This window comes from Solea senegalensis, unplaced genomic scaffold (genome assembly GCF_019176455.1).
Source record: "Solea senegalensis isolate Sse05_10M unplaced genomic scaffold, IFAPA_SoseM_1 scf7180000016127, whole genome shotgun sequence".
NCBI lineage: Eukaryota > Metazoa > Chordata > Actinopteri > Pleuronectiformes > Soleidae > Solea > Solea senegalensis.
The window spans coordinates 1-19927 of record NW_025321605.1 but is presented as its reverse complement, the minus strand read 5'-3'; the positions used below and the strand labels follow the sequence as shown (position 1 = coordinate 19927).

At 42.1% G+C, this 19927-nt stretch overlaps 1 protein-coding gene across 1 annotated transcript; it reads right to left on the bottom strand.

The window, feature by feature from the left end:
- Positions 1-356: 356 nt before the first annotated feature.
- LOC122762841 (myelin transcription factor 1-like protein) lies at positions 357-14281 on the bottom strand. The gene is made up of 5 exons (XM_044018030.1): positions 14187-14281; positions 12431-12485; positions 12261-12294; positions 9912-9974; positions 357-753 (listed from the first exon to the last, which is right to left on the bottom strand). Exons 2-5 carry the CDS (start codon positions 12483-12485, stop codon positions 357-359), a joined length of 549 nt encoding a protein of 182 aa, XP_043873965.1. The 5' UTR covers positions 14187-14281.
- Between the last annotated feature and the right edge of the window lie 5646 nt (positions 14282-19927).

The following is a 19927-nucleotide window of genomic DNA, read 5'->3' as shown; positions in this document are numbered from 1 at the left end:
TGTGGGAGAATGTGTGTGTGTGTGTGTGTGTGGGAGAGTGCGTGGTTTACAAGAGTGTAAGCAGCAGGGGGCGCTCACAGTACAACTACACTTTTAAATGAAGTTCATTCACATGTAAATCAGTGAGTCGTCTGCATATAACTTTAGTTTGAATAAACTTTATTAACAAAAGTTTGTCAAACGTTTTCTTCCATAATAAAAATGTATTTTTATTTTCTATTTTTCATTTTTTAAATAAGTTGATTTAACTGCGATTTGGAATAAAAGCAGAAAACTCACCCTGCTGATGATTCTGCTCCTCCTCGTCCTCCTCGTCCTCCTCTCCATCGTCCTCCTGCTCCTCCTCGTCGTCGCCGTCATCCACGTCCTCCTCGTCCATCCCGTCCTCCTCCTCCTCGTCTTCCTCCTCCTCCTCCTCCTCTTCCACCCGCTCTCGTCCTATCGCGGCATCCGCCCTCTCCACCTCCACCTCCCACGCCCTCCTCCTCCTCCTCATCTCCCTGCTCCTCGTTGTCCTCTGAGAATTCATCCTCCACTTCCCCGTCTTCCTCCTCCTCCTCCTCCTTCACCACGTCTCCCCCCTCCATGGCTTGGTTCTTGTAGGCAGTGTAGACGGCAGCCTCCTCCTCCTCCTCCTCCTCGTCTTCCTCATCGCCCGGGCAGGAGGTGAGAAAGGGCCTCCTCTTGGCAGCCGGCTCCAGAGGCTGTTTTTCCAGAGCCTTCCTCTTCTTGGCGAGCGGGCAGCCGTACACGCTGCAGCGAGACAGAGGGCGGGGTCATGATCAGCGGCCATCTTTCTTTAATCATTTGTTACATTTTTAACTCTCAACTCTCAAGCTCCTCCCACTGCGTCCTGCAGACTCTGACAGACTCCAGAGTCCAGAGTCTGTCAGAGTCCAGAGTCGTTTAGAGTGTCAGAGTCCAGAGTCTGTCTGAAAGACTCTGAAAGACCCTGAAAGACTCTGACTCTGAAAGACTCTCTGGCTCGAAAGACTCTGGACTTCCTGACAGACTCCCCTGAAATTAACTCTCTGAAAGACCCTGAAAGACTCTGAAAGACTCTGAAAAACTCTGAAAAACTCTGGACTCTGACAGACTCTGAAAGACTCTGAAAGACTGTGGACTCTCCTGACAGACTGTGGACTCTGACAGACTCTGAAAGACTGTGGACTCTGACAGACTCCTGAAAGACTGTGGACTCTGACAGACTCTGAAAGACTGTGGACTCCTGACAGACTCTGAAAGACTCTGAAAGACTGGACTCTATCAGACTCCCCTGAAAGACTCCCCTGGACTCTATCAGACTCTGAAAGACTCTGGACTCTGACAGACTCTCAGACCCCTGACAGACTCTGACTCTGACTCTGAAAGACCTCTGGACTCTGATCCTCTGGACAGACTCTGGACTCTGAAAGACTCTGGACTCTGACAGACTCTGACAGACTCTGACAGACTTGAAAAGACTTCTGGCCTCTGACTGACTCCTGAAGACTCTGGAAAGACTCTGACAGACTCTGACACTCTGAACCTGAAGACTCCTGGACTCCTGAAAGACTCTGGACTTGACAGACTCTCTGACAGACTCTGAACTCTGAAAGACTCCTCTGACAGACTCTGAAAGACTCTGAAAGACTCTGAAAGACTCTGAACACTCTGAAAGACTCTGAACACTGAAAGACTCTGACAGACTTGGACTCTGACAGACTCTCTGACAGATTCTGGACTCTGAAAGACTTTGGACTCTGGACAGACTCTGAAAGACTCTGGCCTCTGAAAAGACTCTGGACTCTGAAAGACTCTGGACTCTGAAAGACACTGAAAGACTCTGACAGACTCTTAACCCTGACAGACTCTGACAGATTCTGACTCTGAAAGACTTTGGACTCTGACAGACTCTGAAAGACTCTTGGCCTCTGAAAGACTCCTGACAGACTCTGACTCTGACAGACTCTGATTCTGGACTCTGAAGACTTTGGACTCTGACAGACTCTGAAAGACTCTGGGCCTCTGAAAGACTCTGAAAGACTCTGAAAGACTCTGAAAGAAGAAAGACTCCTGAAGACTCCTGGATCCTGACTCCTGATGATTGAGTAAAGACTGACAGACTCTGAACTCTGAAAGACTCCGACTCTGACATACTCTGAAATACTCTGAAATACTCTGAAAGACTCTGAAGACTCTGAACACTGAAAGACTTCTTGAGACTCCTGGACAGACTCTGGACTAGATTCTGGGACTCTGAAAGACTTTGGACTCTGACAGACTCTGACGACTCTGGATTCTGAAAGACTCTGGACTCCTGAAAGACTCTGGACTCTGAAAGACTCTGACAGACTCTGAACTCTGACAAGACTCTGGACTCTGAAAAGACTCTGACCTGAAAGACTCTGGACTCTGAAAGACTCTGACTCTGACAGACTCTGGACTCTGAAAGACTCTGGACTCTGAGAAAGACTCTGGACTCTGACACAGACTCTGAAAGACTCTGACTCTGACTTGACTCTGACAGACTCTGAACTCTGAAAAGACTCTGGACTCTGACAGACTCTGAAAGACTGAACTCTTGAACACTGAAAGACTCTGAACACTGAAAGAAAGACTTGACAGACTCTGACTCTGACAGACTCTGACAGATTCTGGACTCTGAAAGACTTTGGACTCCTGACAGACTCTGAAAGACTCTGGCCTCTGAAGACTCTCTGGACTCTGAAAGACTCTGACTCTGAAAGACACTGAAAGACTCTGACAGACTCTGACAGACTCTGACAGACTCTGACAGATTCTGGACTCCTGAAAGACTTTGACTCTGACAGACTCTGACAGACTCTGAAAGACTCTGGCCTCTGAAAGACTCTGGACTCTGAAAGACTTTCACTCTGAAAGACTCTGAAAGACTCTGGACTCTGAAAGACTCCTGAAAGATCTGACTTGGAAAGACTCTGACAGACTCTGAACTCTGAAAGACTGACTCTGACAGACTCTGAAATACTCTGAAAGACTCTGAACACTGAAAGACTCTGACAGACTCTGACAGACTCTGACAGACTCTGACAGATTCTGGACTCTGAAAGACTTTGGACTCTGACAGACTCAAGTGATCGACTCTGGATTCTTAAAGACTCTGGACTCTGAAAGACTCTGGACTTCTGACAGACTTTGTAATTCTCACAGACTCTGACGGACTCTGGATTCTGAAAGACTCTGACTCTGACAGGACTTTGTACTCACAGACTCTGACAGACTCTGACAGACTCTGACGGACTCTGAAAGACTCTTGGACTCTAACAGACTCTGGACGGTCTCTGAAAGATCTCCGGACTCTGATAGACTCTGACTCTGAAAGACTCTGACAGACTCTGAAAGACTCTGACAGACTCTGAAAGACTGACAGACTCTGGACTCTGAAAGACTCTGGACTCTGACACTCTGACTCTGAAAGACTCTGGACTCTGGAAACAGATTCTGAGAAAGACTCTGACAGACTCTGACAGACTCTGACAGACTCTGGACTCTGAAGACTCTGACAGACTCTGAAAGACTCTGAAAGACTGAAAGAAAGACTCCTCTGAAAGACTCTGGACTCTGAAAGACTCTGGACTCTGAAAAGACACTGAAAGACTCTGACAGACTCTGGACTCTGACAGACTCCCGACAGATTCTGGACTCTGAAAGACTTTGGACTCTGACAGACTCTGAAAGACTCTGGCCTCTGGAAAGACTCTGACTCTGAAAGACTCTGACTCTGAAAGCCCTGAAGACTCTGGACTCTGAAAGACTCTGAAAGACTCTGAAAGACTCTGACAAGACTCCTGAACTTGAAAGACTCCGACTCTGACAGATGGACAGACTCTGAAATACTCTGAAAGACTCTGACCTGAAAGACTCTAACACTCAAAGACTCTGATGAGACTCTTGACAGACTCTGACAGACTTCTGACAGATTCTGGACTCTGAAAGACTTTGGACTCTGACAGACTTCTGGACGGACTTCTGGATTCTGAAAGACTCTGACTCTGAAAGACTCTGGACTCTGACAGACTTTGTACTCACAGACTCTGACGGACTCTGGATTCTGAAAGACTCTGACTCTGACAGACTTTGTACTTCACAGACTCTGACAGACTCTGACAGACTCCTGACGGACTCTGAAAGACTCTGGACTCTAACTCTGAGACTCTGACTTGACCCTGACAAGACTCTGACAGACTCTGACTGGACCTGACTCTGACAGACTCTTGACTGATTTTTTGAAAGACTGACTCTGAAGACTCTGACGACTCTGCAGACTCTGACTCTGACACAGACTTTGTACTCCTCACAGACTCTGACAGACTCCTGACAGGACTCCTGAAAGACTGACAGACTCTGACTGAAAGACTCTGACTCTGACTCTGACCTGAAAGACTTGACTCTGACAGACTCTGACACAGACTCTGACAGACTCCTGACTCTGACTCTGAAAGACTCCTGACAACTCCTGACTCTGAAAGACTCCTGACAGACTCTGGGACTCTGACAGACTCTGACAGACTCTGACAGACTCTGAAAGACTCTGACAGACCTCTGGACTCTGACAGACTCTGACAGACTTCTGGACTCTGACGGACTCTGGACTCTGACAGACTCCATTATTATCATTATCATCATCATTGTTATTATTATTATTATTATTAAAATAATAATTATTATTATCATTATCATCATTATTATTATCATTATCATCATGATCATTAACATTATAATTATTGTTATTATTATGATTATAATAATGTTCTTATGTTAACGTGTTCTGACGACACTTAGAATGGGAGAGAAATATCAGTGAAGAGAAAACTGATTAAATCTGTTTCATTCACTTCTGCACTGCAGCAAACACACACACACACACACACACACACACACGTTTCACCTCATGTGATCCCACCAGTCTTTACCCTATAGGCTGTGAGACAGAGAGAGAGAGAGAGAGAGACACGGAGAGAGAGAGACAGGAGAGAGAGAGAGAGAGAGAGAGAGAGAGAGAGAGCACGGAGAGAGAGAGACACGGAGAGACACAGATAGACAGAGAGAGACACAGAGAAAGAGAGAGAGACAGAGGGAGAGAGAGAGACAGAGAGAGAGAGAGAGAGAGAGAGAGAGAGAGAGAGAGAGAGAGAGAGACAGACATGGAGAGACACGGAGAGAGAGAGAGAGCGAGTGACCTCAGCCACCTTGTCGTCTCCCGCCAATTAAAATTCCAGTTATAATTAAAGCAGATCAGAAACGAGGGAGCGCTGCAGACAAGGGCGAGAGTCTACGCATGGTAATTATGTGCAGGGAGAGAGAGAGAGAGGGAGAGAGGGAGAGAGGGAGGTGATGTGCTGCTGCAGTGTGACTTGATGCATTAACATTGATCACACACTCTGTGATGAATGGATCAATAACTTCGTCTATATTCTGCACCAGTTCAATAAAGACTATTGCACATGTATAGAATACATATATGTGTGTGTGTGTGTACATATATATATATATATATACATGTGTTTCTTCCTATTACTGTTATTATAATATAGGTTACACATCCTGATCTTACATTCTTTACATGATTTCATAGATAAAATGTGGTTTATTTAATGTGGTTTGTTTCTATTCTCACTGAAAATTCACTTTAAATTACCTTCAGAGAGACAGTTTATCTAATCTAATCCTCACCTCATCATATCATATTGTATCATATAGGATCACACCTTGTAACTCATGTTTCGTATCATGTATCAAATCATATCGTATCGTATTATATGTCCACTGTCATTTATACACATACACTGTTGCCATGGTTACCCCACCAGTTCAATCCAGGCCAACACTTAGTGATTAGTGAACTTTGTTCGCTCTTCATCTCATTGTTATTATTATTGTTGTTGTTGTTCTTGATGTTGTTATTCTTCTTATTATTATGTTTTTATTAAATGAATGTTTGATTTGTCAAATACTTTAAATAAAAGAACATTGCTCTGTTCACATACACACACAAACAAACACACACACACATATATACAGCAGTGGTCTGGGTGGTGGCAGTGATTCAGGGAAGAGTGTGTGTGTGTGTGGGGGGGTGCATTAACCAATGTTCACATCCTATACTAGTGGTTGCCATGGGAGACAGGCTGCATCCCTCCTGGTTCTCATACTGCAGCTCAGTGCTGTCGCCATGGTGACACCCTCCAGAGATGGGGGTAGAGAGAAGAGAGAAAAGACAAAGAAAGGTATACACCTCCCTCCCTCTGTGTGTGTGTGTGTGTGTGTGTAGGAATGTTGTGATTGACGTCTCTGTGTTTTCAGGAAGATGATCGGACAAAAGAATAAAGTTCAAAACGGTAACGCTACGCTACAACGTTAATGCTACGCTACAACGTTAATGCTACGCTACAACGTCAACATGACATTACAATGTAACAACATTAACGCTACGTTACTACGTTACAACGTAACAACGTTAACTCTACGTTACAATGTAACAACGTTAACTCTACGTTACAACGTAACAACGTTAACTCTACGTTACAACGTAACAACGTTAACGCTACGTTACAAAGTAACAATGTAAACACTACATTATAACGTAACAATGTTAACGCTACGTTACAACGTTAACGCTACATTATAACATAACAATGTTAACGCTACGTTATAACATAACAACGTTAACCCTACGTTACAACGTTAACGCTACGTTACAACATTAACACGCTACGTTACAACATTAACGCTACGATTTTTCACCAAGATCTTGTATTGATGATGGGTTGGGCCACTGAGCAAAGCCTTCTCCAGCACATCCCAAAGATTCTCAATAGGGTTAAGGTCTGGACTCTGTGGTGGTCACACAATCCATGTGTGAAAATGATGTCTCATGCTCCCTGAACCACTATTTCACAATTTGAGCCTGATGAATCCTGTCATTGTCATCTAGGAATATGCCCATGTCATCAGGGAAGAAAAAAATGCATTGATGGAATAATCTGGTCATTCAATATATTCAGGTAGTCAGCTGACCTCATTCTTTGGGCACATAACGATGCTGAACCTAGACCTGACCAACTGCAGCAACCCCTTACCTATTTGCGTAGTTACATCCAGGTGGCGACTTTTTTTTTGGCCAGGCAGTGTATATATAGTGAAGTAAAGAAAGTAAAGAAAGTAAAGAAAGTAAAGTAAGGTAAAGTAAAGTAAGTAAAGAAAGTCAAGTCAAATAAAGAAAGTCAAGTCAAGTCAAGTAAAGAAAGTAAAGTTAAGTAAAGTAAGTAAAGTAAAGAAAGTTACGGAAGTAAAGAAAGTAAGTAAAGTAAAGAAAGTAAGTAAAGTAAAGAAAGTAAAGTAAAGTAAAGAAAGTAAATTTAAGAAAGTAAAGTAAAGTAAAAGAAAAGAAAAGAAAGTAAAGTTAAATATAGAAAGTAAAGTAAGTAAATTAAAGTTAAGTAATATAGAAAGTAAAGTTAAGTAGGAAGGTAAAGTAAGTAAAGTAAGTAAAGTTAAGGAAGAAGGTAAAGTAAAGTAAGTAAAGTAAAGTTAAGTTAAATAAGAAGGTAAAGTAAAGAAAGTAAAGTTAAGTTAAATAAGAAGGTAAAGTAAAGAAAGTAAGTAAAGTAAAGAAAGTAAATAAAGTAAAGTGAAGAAAGTATAGTAAGTAAAGAAAGTAAAGTGAAGAAAAGTGAAGAAAAGTAAAGTAAAGAAAGTAAAGAAAGTAAAGTAAGAAAATATACAAAATATAAGAAATGACAGAGAATATATAGATGTGTGTGTGTGTGATATCTTCAGTTATTAAAATTTAAATTAGAATTAATTATCCTTTAAAATCAGACAGATTTGCAGATATTCAAGCTGTTTTTTGTTTGTTTTTTCATTTGTGCGTCTGAAATCTGTGCCAGTGATTTGCCATCCTGCTCCTTCTTATTATCTCTGTGTGTTTCCTCAGGCGGCAAAAGAAGTGCTCTGTTCTGAGCCGAGCACGCACACACACACACACGCATGCACATAGACATACACACACACAGACAGACACACACACACAGACATGGCTACTACACAGACACAGACACAAGCATAGACATGTTAATACGCATTTTATCACACACAGACATATATATTGCCATTGGCTACAATATTGCATATACATACACGCACACATATTAGAGACATAGCATACACACACACACACAGACATACACAAGATTTACACACACACACACACAGAGGCATGCATATTATTACACGCATATAAGGACACACAGATAATACACACACAGACATACATACACATAGAGACACACATACACACATACACACACACAGACACAACACACACAGACACAATGAACATGCCTGCACACAATACCTGAACAAGCACCGCAGCCTTACTTGCCTACAGACATACACACAGACACACACACAGACTCACGCACACAAGCAGCACATAGGACACACACACTTTGAACACGCATACACCTGACACTGACACACACGCACATGAATACCACACAGACACAGATACCACAATATTGCGCTTACGCGACAGCATGAAGACACACGCTATTGGTATGAGAGCCACACACACATACGCGACACACACGCATACAGTTATCATTGACTCACGCGACACACCGCCATATATTGTATCGTTTTGATGGATTTTAGTTTTAGTAGTTTGCAGTTTCATATTTAACGATCTTAATTCATTATTTCTTCATGTAAAATGATAGAAATTGCGTAAAACCAAACTAACACGGTGAAGTTGCGTATGCAGCCGAGTGAGACTGAGCTCAGGCTTTGGAAGATTAAATCTCTGTGGCGTCAGTATGAATTTAATATCTTCAAATTTATTACCTTTAATGCTCATGAATAAGCGGACATGCTGTAAATGATGAAGCAGCTGCACCAAAGACTCAGTGAGATGCAACAGGAGCACACTTTAATATAGAGAGTGATTTATGTGCAGGAATAACTTTAAAGTCTTGTTTTTCAAAATAAAAGTCAATTCCTCACTCTCCCAAACCAAAGTCCACAGAAAACCAGTGATTTTAACATCACACACACAGGAGCTGTGTGGGAGTGAGTGTGTGTGTGGGAGAGTGAGTTAGGTGGGAGAGTGAGTGTGTGTGTGTGTGTGGGGGAGTGTGGTGTGTGTGTGGAAGTGTGGTGGTGTGTGTGTGTGTGTGTGTGTGTGTGTGTGTGTGTGTGGTGGAGTGGGTGTGTGTGTGTGTGGTGGGGTGGGGTGTGTGTGGTGTGTGTGGGAGTGGGGTGTGTGTGTGTGGGAGAGTGTGGGTGTGAGTGTGTGTGTGTGTGTGTGTGTGTGTGTGTGTGTGTGTGTGTGTGTGTGTGTGTGTGTGTGTGTGTGTGGGAGAGTGTGTGTGTGTGTGGTGTGTGTAGTGAGTGTGTGTGTGTGTGTGTGTGGAGTGTGTGTGTGTGTGTGGAGAGTGAGTGTGTGGTGTGTGAGTGTGTGTGGGAGAGTGTGGTGTGAGGGTGAGTGTGTGGGAGTGTGTGTGTGTGTGTGTGAGAGTGAGTGTGTGTGGGGAGAGTGAGTGTGTGTGTAGTGAGTGTGTGTGTGGTGAGTAGTGTGTGTGTGAGAGTGAGGTGTGTGTGTGAGTGTGTGTGGGGTGTGAGAGAGGAGTGGGAGTGGGTGTGGTGTGTGTGTGTGGAGATGTGTGTGTGTGTGTGGTGGAGAGTGAGGTGAGTGTGTGTGTGAGAGGAGTGTGTGTGGGTGTGTGTGTGTGTGGGGAGTGAGTGTGTGTGTGTGAGTGAGAGAGTGAGCGTGTGTGTGTGTGTGTGGAGAGTGTGTGTGGAGAGTGAGTGTGTGTGGGAGAGTGAGTGGTGAGGTTTTCTGAGGTCAATATTGAGACGTTTGCTAGAAAACCAGGTGGAGCAGCTCGTACCTGCGGTGTCTGGCGTATTTACCACTGACGTGACCGCTGCCATCACAGCCTGGGGTGGGACAGCTGCGGGAGAGGAGACACAAGGTAAACAACAACAACAACAACAACAAAGACAAAACATGAGCAGAGTTAGTTCGTGTTTGGTGTCTGCAGTCAGCAAACTAGACACCAGCTGCTACTGCTGTTACTGATGTTACTGCTGCTGCTGCTGCTGCTGTTACTGATGTTACTGCTGCTGCTGCCACTGATGTTACTGCTGCTGCTGCTGCTGCTGTTACTGATGTTACCGGCTGCTTGCTTGCCGTTACCGCGTTACCGCTGCTGCCATGTTACTGCTGCCGCCGTTACTGCTGCTGCTGTTACTGCTGCTGCTGTTACTGTTACTGCTGCTGCTGGCTGCTGCTGCTGTTACTGATGCTGCACTGCTGCCGCTGCTGTTACTGATGTTACTGCTGCTGCTGTTACTGATGTTACCGCTGCTGCTGCTATGTTACTGCTGCTGCTGCTGCCGTTACTACTGCTGCTGCTGTTACCGATGTACTGCTGCTGCTGTTCTGCTGCTGCTGTTACTGCTGTTACTGCTGCTGCTGTTACTGATGTTACTGCTGCTGCTGCTGTTACTGATGTTACTGCTGGCTGCTGCTGTTACCGATGCACTGCTGCTGCCGCTGTTACCGATGTTACCGCTGCTACCGCTGTTACCGCCGCTGATGTTACCGATGTTACTGCCGCTGGTGCTGTTACTGATGTTACCGCCGCTGCTGCTGCCGGGCTACTGCTGTTACTGCTGCTGCTGTTACTGATGTTACTGCTGCTGCTGCTCTGACCTGAAGACACGGAGACCCACTGCAGGGACTCCACATCCACGACCTCTGACCCCCTCCACACACACACACACACACACTGCTGCTGGAGAGGAGGAGGAGAGGAGGAGGAGATGATGAAAAATTGAAATGACGGATGGTAAGGAGGAGACGGAGGAAAAGGTAGAAGCAGGGGAGAGGAGACGAGAAGAAAGAAGGGGAGGGAGGAGAAGAGGAGAAGAAGAGAGAGAGGGAGAAAATGAGAAAGAGGGGAAAAGGGGAGAGGAGGAGAAGTAAACTGACAAACGGGGGGTGAAGAACAAGAGCAGAAAGAGGAGGAGGAGAGAGAAGCAGGAGAAGTGGAGGATGAGTGCAGAAAAAGAGAAGAAGGAAGAGGAGATTTGTTCAAGGTGAGAAGACTCATCAATCAGAGAGGGAGACGTATTGATTTGTGTGTGTGTGTGTGTGTGCGTCTCCCCAGACACAGAGTCCAACACGTTTTCTAATTGTGATCAAATTCCCACAATGCATCAGGCCACTGCACAGCAGAAACCCTTTAAACCCTGTGAAGCACTCACTCTCCCACACCAAAGCCCACAGAGAAAATCAGTGATTTTAGCGGGCGGGGTCACAGGAGCTGCTGGTCTACTGCTGCCTCGTGTGGTCACTTTGTGTCACTGAGGTCAATCTGAATGAAAGATTATAAATGCCGAATTCACAAAATAAGACATTAGAACTTATAGTGATGAAAACAATCATTCACCACTGAACAGAGTTCAAATTCAAACTCAGAGCTGCTGTGTTTATTTAGCAGTTCAAAACAAGTCAGAAATCACTTCTTCTTTTTTAACCCAAATCTGCCAAATTCCAACAAACTCAGAAATTAATTTGTATTTTATTCAGACGGCTAAGTCAGATTAGTCAGATTATAAATACATTAATAAAAGGATTTTGATGAAAACATGACATGATAGCTCAAGCCATACTGTAGATGTAACTCACTCACACACACACACACACACACACACGTCATGTCGTTGTTTACAGTAAAGCGCTGAAACTGCAGCAAACCTGCGTTGAATCGTCATGTGCTGCACATGCTGACGTTTGCCAAATGAAGCAGAAAGCTCACGCTCACAGGTGAACGCAGGTATTTACACTCAGCCGAGTCACCTGGTGCACAACAAAACCACACAACTCCAAACAATCACAAAAAACTCAGCTGATAAAATCTACGTCAGATTCTACGATAAGTCTACGAAAGTCTACGATATTTTAAGAACACGTTCACGTCTTTATCTCACTGTGAGACAGACTTTTATAAACCACTCACTCTCCCACACCAAAGCCCATAGAGAAAATCAGTGATTTTAACATCACACACACAGGAGTTGTTGATCCACCGTGAGATAAAGACGTGAACGTGTTCTTCGTGAGTCTTAGAAAAAAAAATCCTTCTTATTATCTTGTTTGATAAAAACAACGTGATGCATTCAATGCCATGATAATAATGATAATAATGATAATAATAAAGTATGGATCATACCTGAATAACTCTTGTGTTACAGCTTCCACAGCAGCTACAGACACAGAGCAAAAAGATAATGTCACAACAGCCCATAATAATTAACAAGCGGGTTTATTATTATTAATAATAATAGTAATAATAACAATAATAATAATGATGATGTTTTACAGTGTAGCGCAGGTTTGTACCTCGCACTCCTTTGGATCGCGTTCGATGGCGTTTTTCCGCAGCGGTCGCCTCCATCTGAAGAGGAAAATACAAAGCAATGTTTTCAATTATTATTGTCGTTCATACTGTGATTATTAACTGCAAGAAAGGCTACGTTAGCCTCATAACTGTCACGTAACAACCCGTGAGCTACCTGACACGTTTTCTTTATAGAATGTAAACAACCAATTAGCAACGTTTAACAATGTAACAAGTGGTTAACAACTGATTAGCTTCATCTTAGCAACGACTATGAACAGTGTAACGACTAATTAGCAACTAGTTAGCTGACATATAGCGGCTAACAACAACTAAGCAACCTCTTTAAACTATGTGGCAATGTCTCGGCAAACCAAGTAGCCACTTAGCTAACAACAACAACCACATAAGCAACAGTTGCTAACGTTTGTGTCATAGTTTGTGTAGTAATTGTGTAGTAGTTGTGTAGTATTTGGGTAGTTTGATGTGTAGTAGTTTGATGTGTAGTTGTGTAGTAGTTTGATGTGTAGTTGTGTAGTAGTTTGTTGAGTCGTTTGTTGTGTCGTTTTGTGTAGTAGTTGTGTAGTTTGTGTTGTAGTAGTTTGTGTTGAAGTTGTGTAGTAGTTTGTGTAATAGTTGTCTAGTAGTTTGCTGTAGTTTGTGTAGTTGTGTAGTAGTTGTGTATTTTATGTAGTAGTTTGTTGTGTAATTTGTTGTGTAGTAGCGTGTAGAATTTGTGTAGTTTGTGTAGTAGTTTGTGTTGTAGTTGTGTAGTAGTTTGTGCTAGAAGCTGTGTGTAGTAGTTTGTGTAATAGCTGTGTAGTAGCTGTGTAGTTTGTGTAATAGTTTGTTGTGTAGTTTGTGTAGTAGTTGTGTAGTAGTTTGCAGTTGTGTAGTTTATGTAGTAGTTATGTAGTAGTTTGTTGTGTAATAGTTGTGTAGGCAGTTTGTTGCGTCATGGTGTAGTGTGTGTAGTAGTTTGCGTAATTTGATGGTGTAGTTTGGTAGCTGTGTAGTAGTTTGTTGTGTAGTTTGTATAGTTGTGTAGTAGTTGTGTTACAGTTTTATGTAGTGCTGGTTGTGTAATTTATTGTGTAGTTTTGTGCAGTTGTGTACAGTTTGTTGTGTGTGCTGTGTAGTAGTTTCAGGTAGTAGTTGTGTAGTTTGGCGTTGTAGTTGGCGTAGTAGTTTGTTGCAGTGGTTGTGCAGCAGTTTCTGTGTAGTAGTTGTGTGTTTACGTAGTAGTTTGTTGTGTAATAGTTGTGTAGTAGTTTGTTGTGTGTTTGTGAAGTAGTTGTGTGGTGTAGTAGTTTATGTGTAATTTGTTGTAGTTGTGTAATAGTTTGTTGTAGTTTGTAGTAGCTTGTGTAGTAGTTGTGTAGTAGTTTGTTGTGTCATAGTTTGTGTAATAGTTGTGTAGTAGTTTGTGTTGTAGTTGTTTGTAGAAGCCAGTAGTAGCTAGTAGCAGTTGGAGCCAGTAAGGTGTGGTATGTTGTTGTGTAATAGTTGTGTAGTGGTTTGTTGTCTCATAGTTTGTGTAGTAGTTGTGTAGCAGTTTGTTGTGTAAGGTGTGTAGTAGTTTGTGTAATAGTTGTGTAGTAGTTTGTGTTGTAGTTGTTTGTGTAGTAGTTGTGTAGCAGTATGTGTAGTTGTGTAGTAGTTTGTTGTGTAAGGTGTGTAGTAGTTTGTTGTGTAGTAGTTGTGTAGTAGTTTGTTGTCTCATAGTTTGTTGTGTTTGTTGTGTAGTAGTTTGTGTACCTGGTCAGAGCTGATTGGACGTCAAACAGGTTCTGGTTCTGGTCTCCACAGAGTTTTTTACATCAAACACAGTTTCAGACGTCGTCTTCTAAATTCATGATCTGACAAAAAAAACAAACACAGATTTTGTTTCAGTTCTTTTGTTTTGATGACGTTTATGAAAAGTGTGGAAATTAAAATGACTGTAAAATAAAATTACAACCGACGTAGTTTATGTTTGTCAGTCAGAGTCAGAGTCAAAACCCGAACTGGAGTCGGAATCAGAATCAGAATCAGAATCAGAATCAGTCAGAACCGGAACCAGAACCAGAATCAGAACCAGAACCAGAACCAGAATCAGAACCAGAGTCGGACCAGAATCAGAAATCCCAGAGTAAGAACCAGAGTAAGAACCAGAGTAAGCGAAACCAGAACCAGAAATCCACAGAATCAGAATCGTGAATCAGAATCAACCAGAACTGAGTAAGAACCAGAACCAGAACCAGAGTCAGTCAGAGTTAGAGTGAGAGTCAGAGGCCAGAGCTGTCATAGTCACAGTTACAGTCAGAACCAGAACCGTAGAACCAGAACCAGAATCAGAATCAGAATCAGAGTCAGAGTAAGAACCAGAACCAGAACCAGAGTCAGTCAGAGTTAGTCAGTCAGTCAGTCATAGTCACAGTCAGAACCAGAACCAGAACCAGAGTAAGAATCTGGCTCAGTTACCCAGACTGACCTAAATCAAATAAACATGTGGATCATGTGATGTAGCGCAGAACAGCAGTGAGAGGATGACCATGATGAAGATGATGTGAACACAGCAGCTCTGCATGCTCCTCTCCACGCGGCTGCAGTGCAGCGTTAATATAAATGTAAATGTAGGAAAGAGAGGAGGAAGAGGAGGAAGAGGAGCCTCGGCTGAACTCACAGCAGCAGCAGACTGACACGCACGCACGCACGCACGCACGCACGCACACACGCACACACGCACACACACAGAGATAGGGGCCGGTGCATCTGAGGCTGCAGCTCCACTGAACGTGATCCAACGCTCCCTAACATCAAACACACGCCTCCCTGTGTGTGTGTGTGTGTCCTTGCTCTGCCTCTGTGTGTGTGATGAGTCGCTATCTCTGCTGGGACCAGTTTCAGTTGTGGACAGACACTGTGGACACTGTGGACGCTCAGTCACAGTGAAAGAGAAGACAAGGTCTTTCCACACAGCTGTGAGGACAAAGGAGGACATTTTAGGGACGAATTGAGTAGAACTGGGAAAAATGGGGGGAAATGTGAAGACAATAAATGTAAGACATATTTAGGAAAAAAATTTATAAATGTTATTAAAAAACTTTTTTTTGTAGCTTTGGACAATTTCAAGAATTTTGTGAATAAATAGAAAATAGAAAACATTTGGAAATGAAAGTGAGAAAATGTTTTTTTTATTATTCTAATTTTCTAACCACATCTTTAGAAAATTAGGATTTTATTAAAAATAATTAAAAAAATTATAAAAGTTTTGAACAATGTCAGAATTTTTGTGAAATTAGAAATCACTTGAAAGACATCTTAAAAAAATGAATTTTGTAAATTGGACAATTTCAAAAATTTGGGAAGTCAGGATATTTTATAAAATCAATGACAGTGTGGAAACACACTGTGTAAGGACAAAGACAAGACAAGGACATTTTCAAAACTGGACGAAAAATTTATATTTTTGGAAAATTTGGAGATAAAATCTTTTAAAAATTAAAAAATATTTTAGTGAGGGTTCTCTGAGCAAAGGATTTGAACCTTTATTGTGTAAAGTCAATATATTAAACATAATTATTTGACATGATATGAGACTTTATATAATATAGGTTTTTTGCATGGACAGGTGTGGACATGCATGGACAGGTGTGGACATGCATGGAAAGGTGTGGACAGGTGTGGACATGCATGGACAGGTGTGGACATCCATGGACAGGTGTGGACATGCGTGGACAGGTGTGGACAGGTGTGCACCTGCATGGACAGGTGTGGACATGCATGGACAAGTGTGGACATGCATGGACAGGTGTGGACAGGTTCATGTCAGGTCACTAATAAAAGTGTTTTCTTGTGATTTAATGGAAGATAAAATAATAAAGAGAAGACACAGAGCTTCCTGCTGTTTAGTATTCAGCCCGACACTCTGTCTGTCTGTCTGTCTGCCTGTCTGTCTGCCTGCAACAGCGCGATGCAGAGCTCTCTATACTGAGCCACACACACACACACACACACACACAGCGATATAGATGGTACAGCGTGTTCTTGTGTCAAACACGACGTGTTTCCTCAAACATGAGCACAAAAATAATAATTTTCTCTAAAAACACTCCTTTTTATAATCACCTCACGTTCATTCACTCACTCACTCATTCATTCACTCACTCACTCATTCACTCACTCACTTATTCACTCATTTCTCATTCACTCACTCATTCATTCATTCACTCACTCACTTCATTATTTCACTCACTCACTCATTCACTCACTCACTCAATCACTTATTCACGCACTCATTCACTCACTCACTCATTCATTCACTCACTCATTCACTCACTCACTTATTCATTCACTCACTCATTCATTCATTCACTCACTTATTCACTCAATCATTCACTCAATCACTTATTCACGCACTCATTCACTCACTCACTCATTCACCACTCACTCATTCACTCACTCCTTATTCACTCATTCACTCACTCACTCACTTATTCCGCACTCATTCACTCATTCACTCACTCATTCATTAATTCACTCACTCACTCACCTATTCAACTTATTCATTCATTCATCACTCACTCACTCACATTCATTCACTCATTCACTCACTCACTTATTCACTCATTCACTCACTCACTCATTCACTCACTCATTCATTCACTCACTCATTCACTCACTCACTCATTCACTCACCATTCATTCATTCACTCACTTATTCACTCACTCATTCACACCACTCAATCACTTATTCACACTCACTCACTCATTCATTCACTCCATTCACTCACTCACTTATTCATTTCACTCATTCATTCATTCACTCCTTATTCACTCACTCATTCACTCAATCACTTATTCACGCACTCATTCACTCACTCATTCACTCATTCATTCACTCACTCACTCATTCACTCACTCACTCATTCACCACCACACCACTCATTCACTCATTCACTCACTCACTCACTTATTCACGCACTCATTCACTCATTCACTCATTCACTCTCACTTATTCCGCACTCATTCACTCACTCACTCACTCATTCACCACTCACTCATTCACTCACTCACTCACGCACTCACTCACTCACTCACTCTCTTCACTCATTCACTCACTCACTCACTCACTCACTCACTTCTCACTCACTTCACTCACTCACTCACTCACTCACTCACCCATGAACAACAAGGATAAATACAGTGAACCGTGACGTGTCCACAGACAGGTGAGTTTCAGGTAACAGCATCAGTGCAGTTGCTATGGTTACCTGCTCTTACAAACGTCTCGAGTACTTATTGAGAGTGTGGTTAAGCTGTTATTGACGAGTCTGACAGGAGGAAGAGAGCTTTTTTTAAAGGTGCAGACTGTGAAGGTTGGGTCATTTTAAAGGGACAGTTCACACTTTTATCTGTTTGTGTGTGTGTGTGTGCCCCAAAGATAATACCTTACAAATGTGTTTGCCAATTTTTCTGACTGTTAGACACAGATTTCTAACAGGAAACTGAAGTTTTTGACATTTCTGTAAACCACTCACTCTCTCACACCAAAGCCCATAGAGAAAATCAGTGATTTTAACATCACACACCTCCATCACTACGTTCAAATGTCTTATTTTGTCAGTTCCGCATTTGGAAATCTTCATTTAGATTGACCTCAGTGACACAAAGTGACCACACGAGGCAGCAGAGGACCAGCAGCTCCTGTGTCCCCGCCAGCTAAAATCACTGATTTTCTCTATGGGCTTTGGTGTAGGAGAGTGAGTGGTTTACAGACGTGTGTCTCACAGTGAGACAAAGACGCCAGGATCACAGACAGGAAGCGACATTGACTCTTGGACAGAAAGGCGCAGCTGACCTGCACTGACCGCACACACACACACACACACACACACACAGTTTGAAACACTGACCCACATTTTCCAGTAATTCACATTAAATGACATTAAAAAAAATCCCATTAAAAAAAATCCCTGCGATCATGAAATTTTAGCTCACGCTCAGGAGGAACAACGGTCACAGGCAAATGTGTGTGTGTGTGTGTGTGTGAGTGTGTGAGTGTGTGTGTGTGTGTGTGTGGCAGAGCCAGACAACAGCCCAGTGTTTTATTACAACACAACTTTTATCAAACCGAGCAAACACAAACACCTGGTGTGTGTGTGTGTGTGTGTTGTTGTGGTGCAGCAGCGCACAAACCAAACAACAACACAACTGAACACACACACGTGTGACCGTCTCTCAGATTTTTTTATATTCTGGACAATTTAACACAGAGAATAAGACATTAAATGTAGAGTTTTATATCTACATGACAGAAGATCATCATCCTGATTAATCCAATAATCAATCATCTATAATCTATAATCAATAATCTATGCACTGGTGTCAGATATCAGTGCATTCATCATGAAAATAGGTCGATCAGAACCAGCGTTTCTATATTTTTGAAAGATTAAACAAATCAATCGTGGCGGAGCAAATTTATTCAGAATCTAACCATCGTTTATATAAATGTTTATTTGCTTATTTATTTCTTTATTTGTGTTGAATTAGTAAACAAATCGTTTACAGGTAAACGAAGAATGGACTTCAAAAAAAATTGATGGAAAGTTGGGAAAAAAAAATGATAAATGTTATTTTTTTATTACTATTATTCTTTAATTATAATAAGAGCCGGGACGTTTTGTCCAGTGTGGACAGAGAATGGACTTTCTTTCTGGATATTTTTGGACTTTACTGTTGACGTTTTTCTTAGAAACAGGACGAAGGACAGACTTCTTTTTTTTTATTGGACAAAAAACATTTGTTTGTAGAAAATATTTTTGTAAAAAAGAGATTTTTTTTTTTGATTTTTCTGAGACGGTTTTGTTGGTTTTGTTTTGTGATATTTTAGTAAAGTGAGGATAATTACGTGGATGATGTTTGTTGTAAACTGAGGACATTTTGAATAAAGTTGTTTGTTGAGATCCAGTCTGTTCACACAGAATGAACCTTTAATGGTTCACACTGTTCTGCAGTAGCTACGCCTGGTTTCCATGGAGACAGGATTAGCCGCATCAATTAACCTGCGACCAAACACACGGTGTGTGTGCGCGTGTGTGTGTGTGTGTGTGGGGGGGGTGACCTGTCGATGAGATTCCGACAGGAACACGGAATTAAACGGGTTTCTTGTTTTTTTCATGGTGTGCTCATGTGTCGGTACTTTCTGAACTCTACCTTTAAAACACATAATTATCGCCAATTAATTCTAGAAGATTAAAAAAAATAGGTCAAGAATTTGTATTTGGGCCTGAAAAAAAATTTCTGAGGTATGTGAAATAAAAAAGCTTATTTATGGTTTATTTTTAGAGCCTCTAAAACTCTCTGAGGCCTCAGTGACTTCCTGTAAATGTAAACACCTTAGTCTGACTAAAACCAGACTTTTAAAGTATACGTAAACACCTTAGTCTGACTAAAACCAGACTTTTAAAGTATACGTAAACACCTTAGTCTGACTAAAACCAGACTTTTAAAGT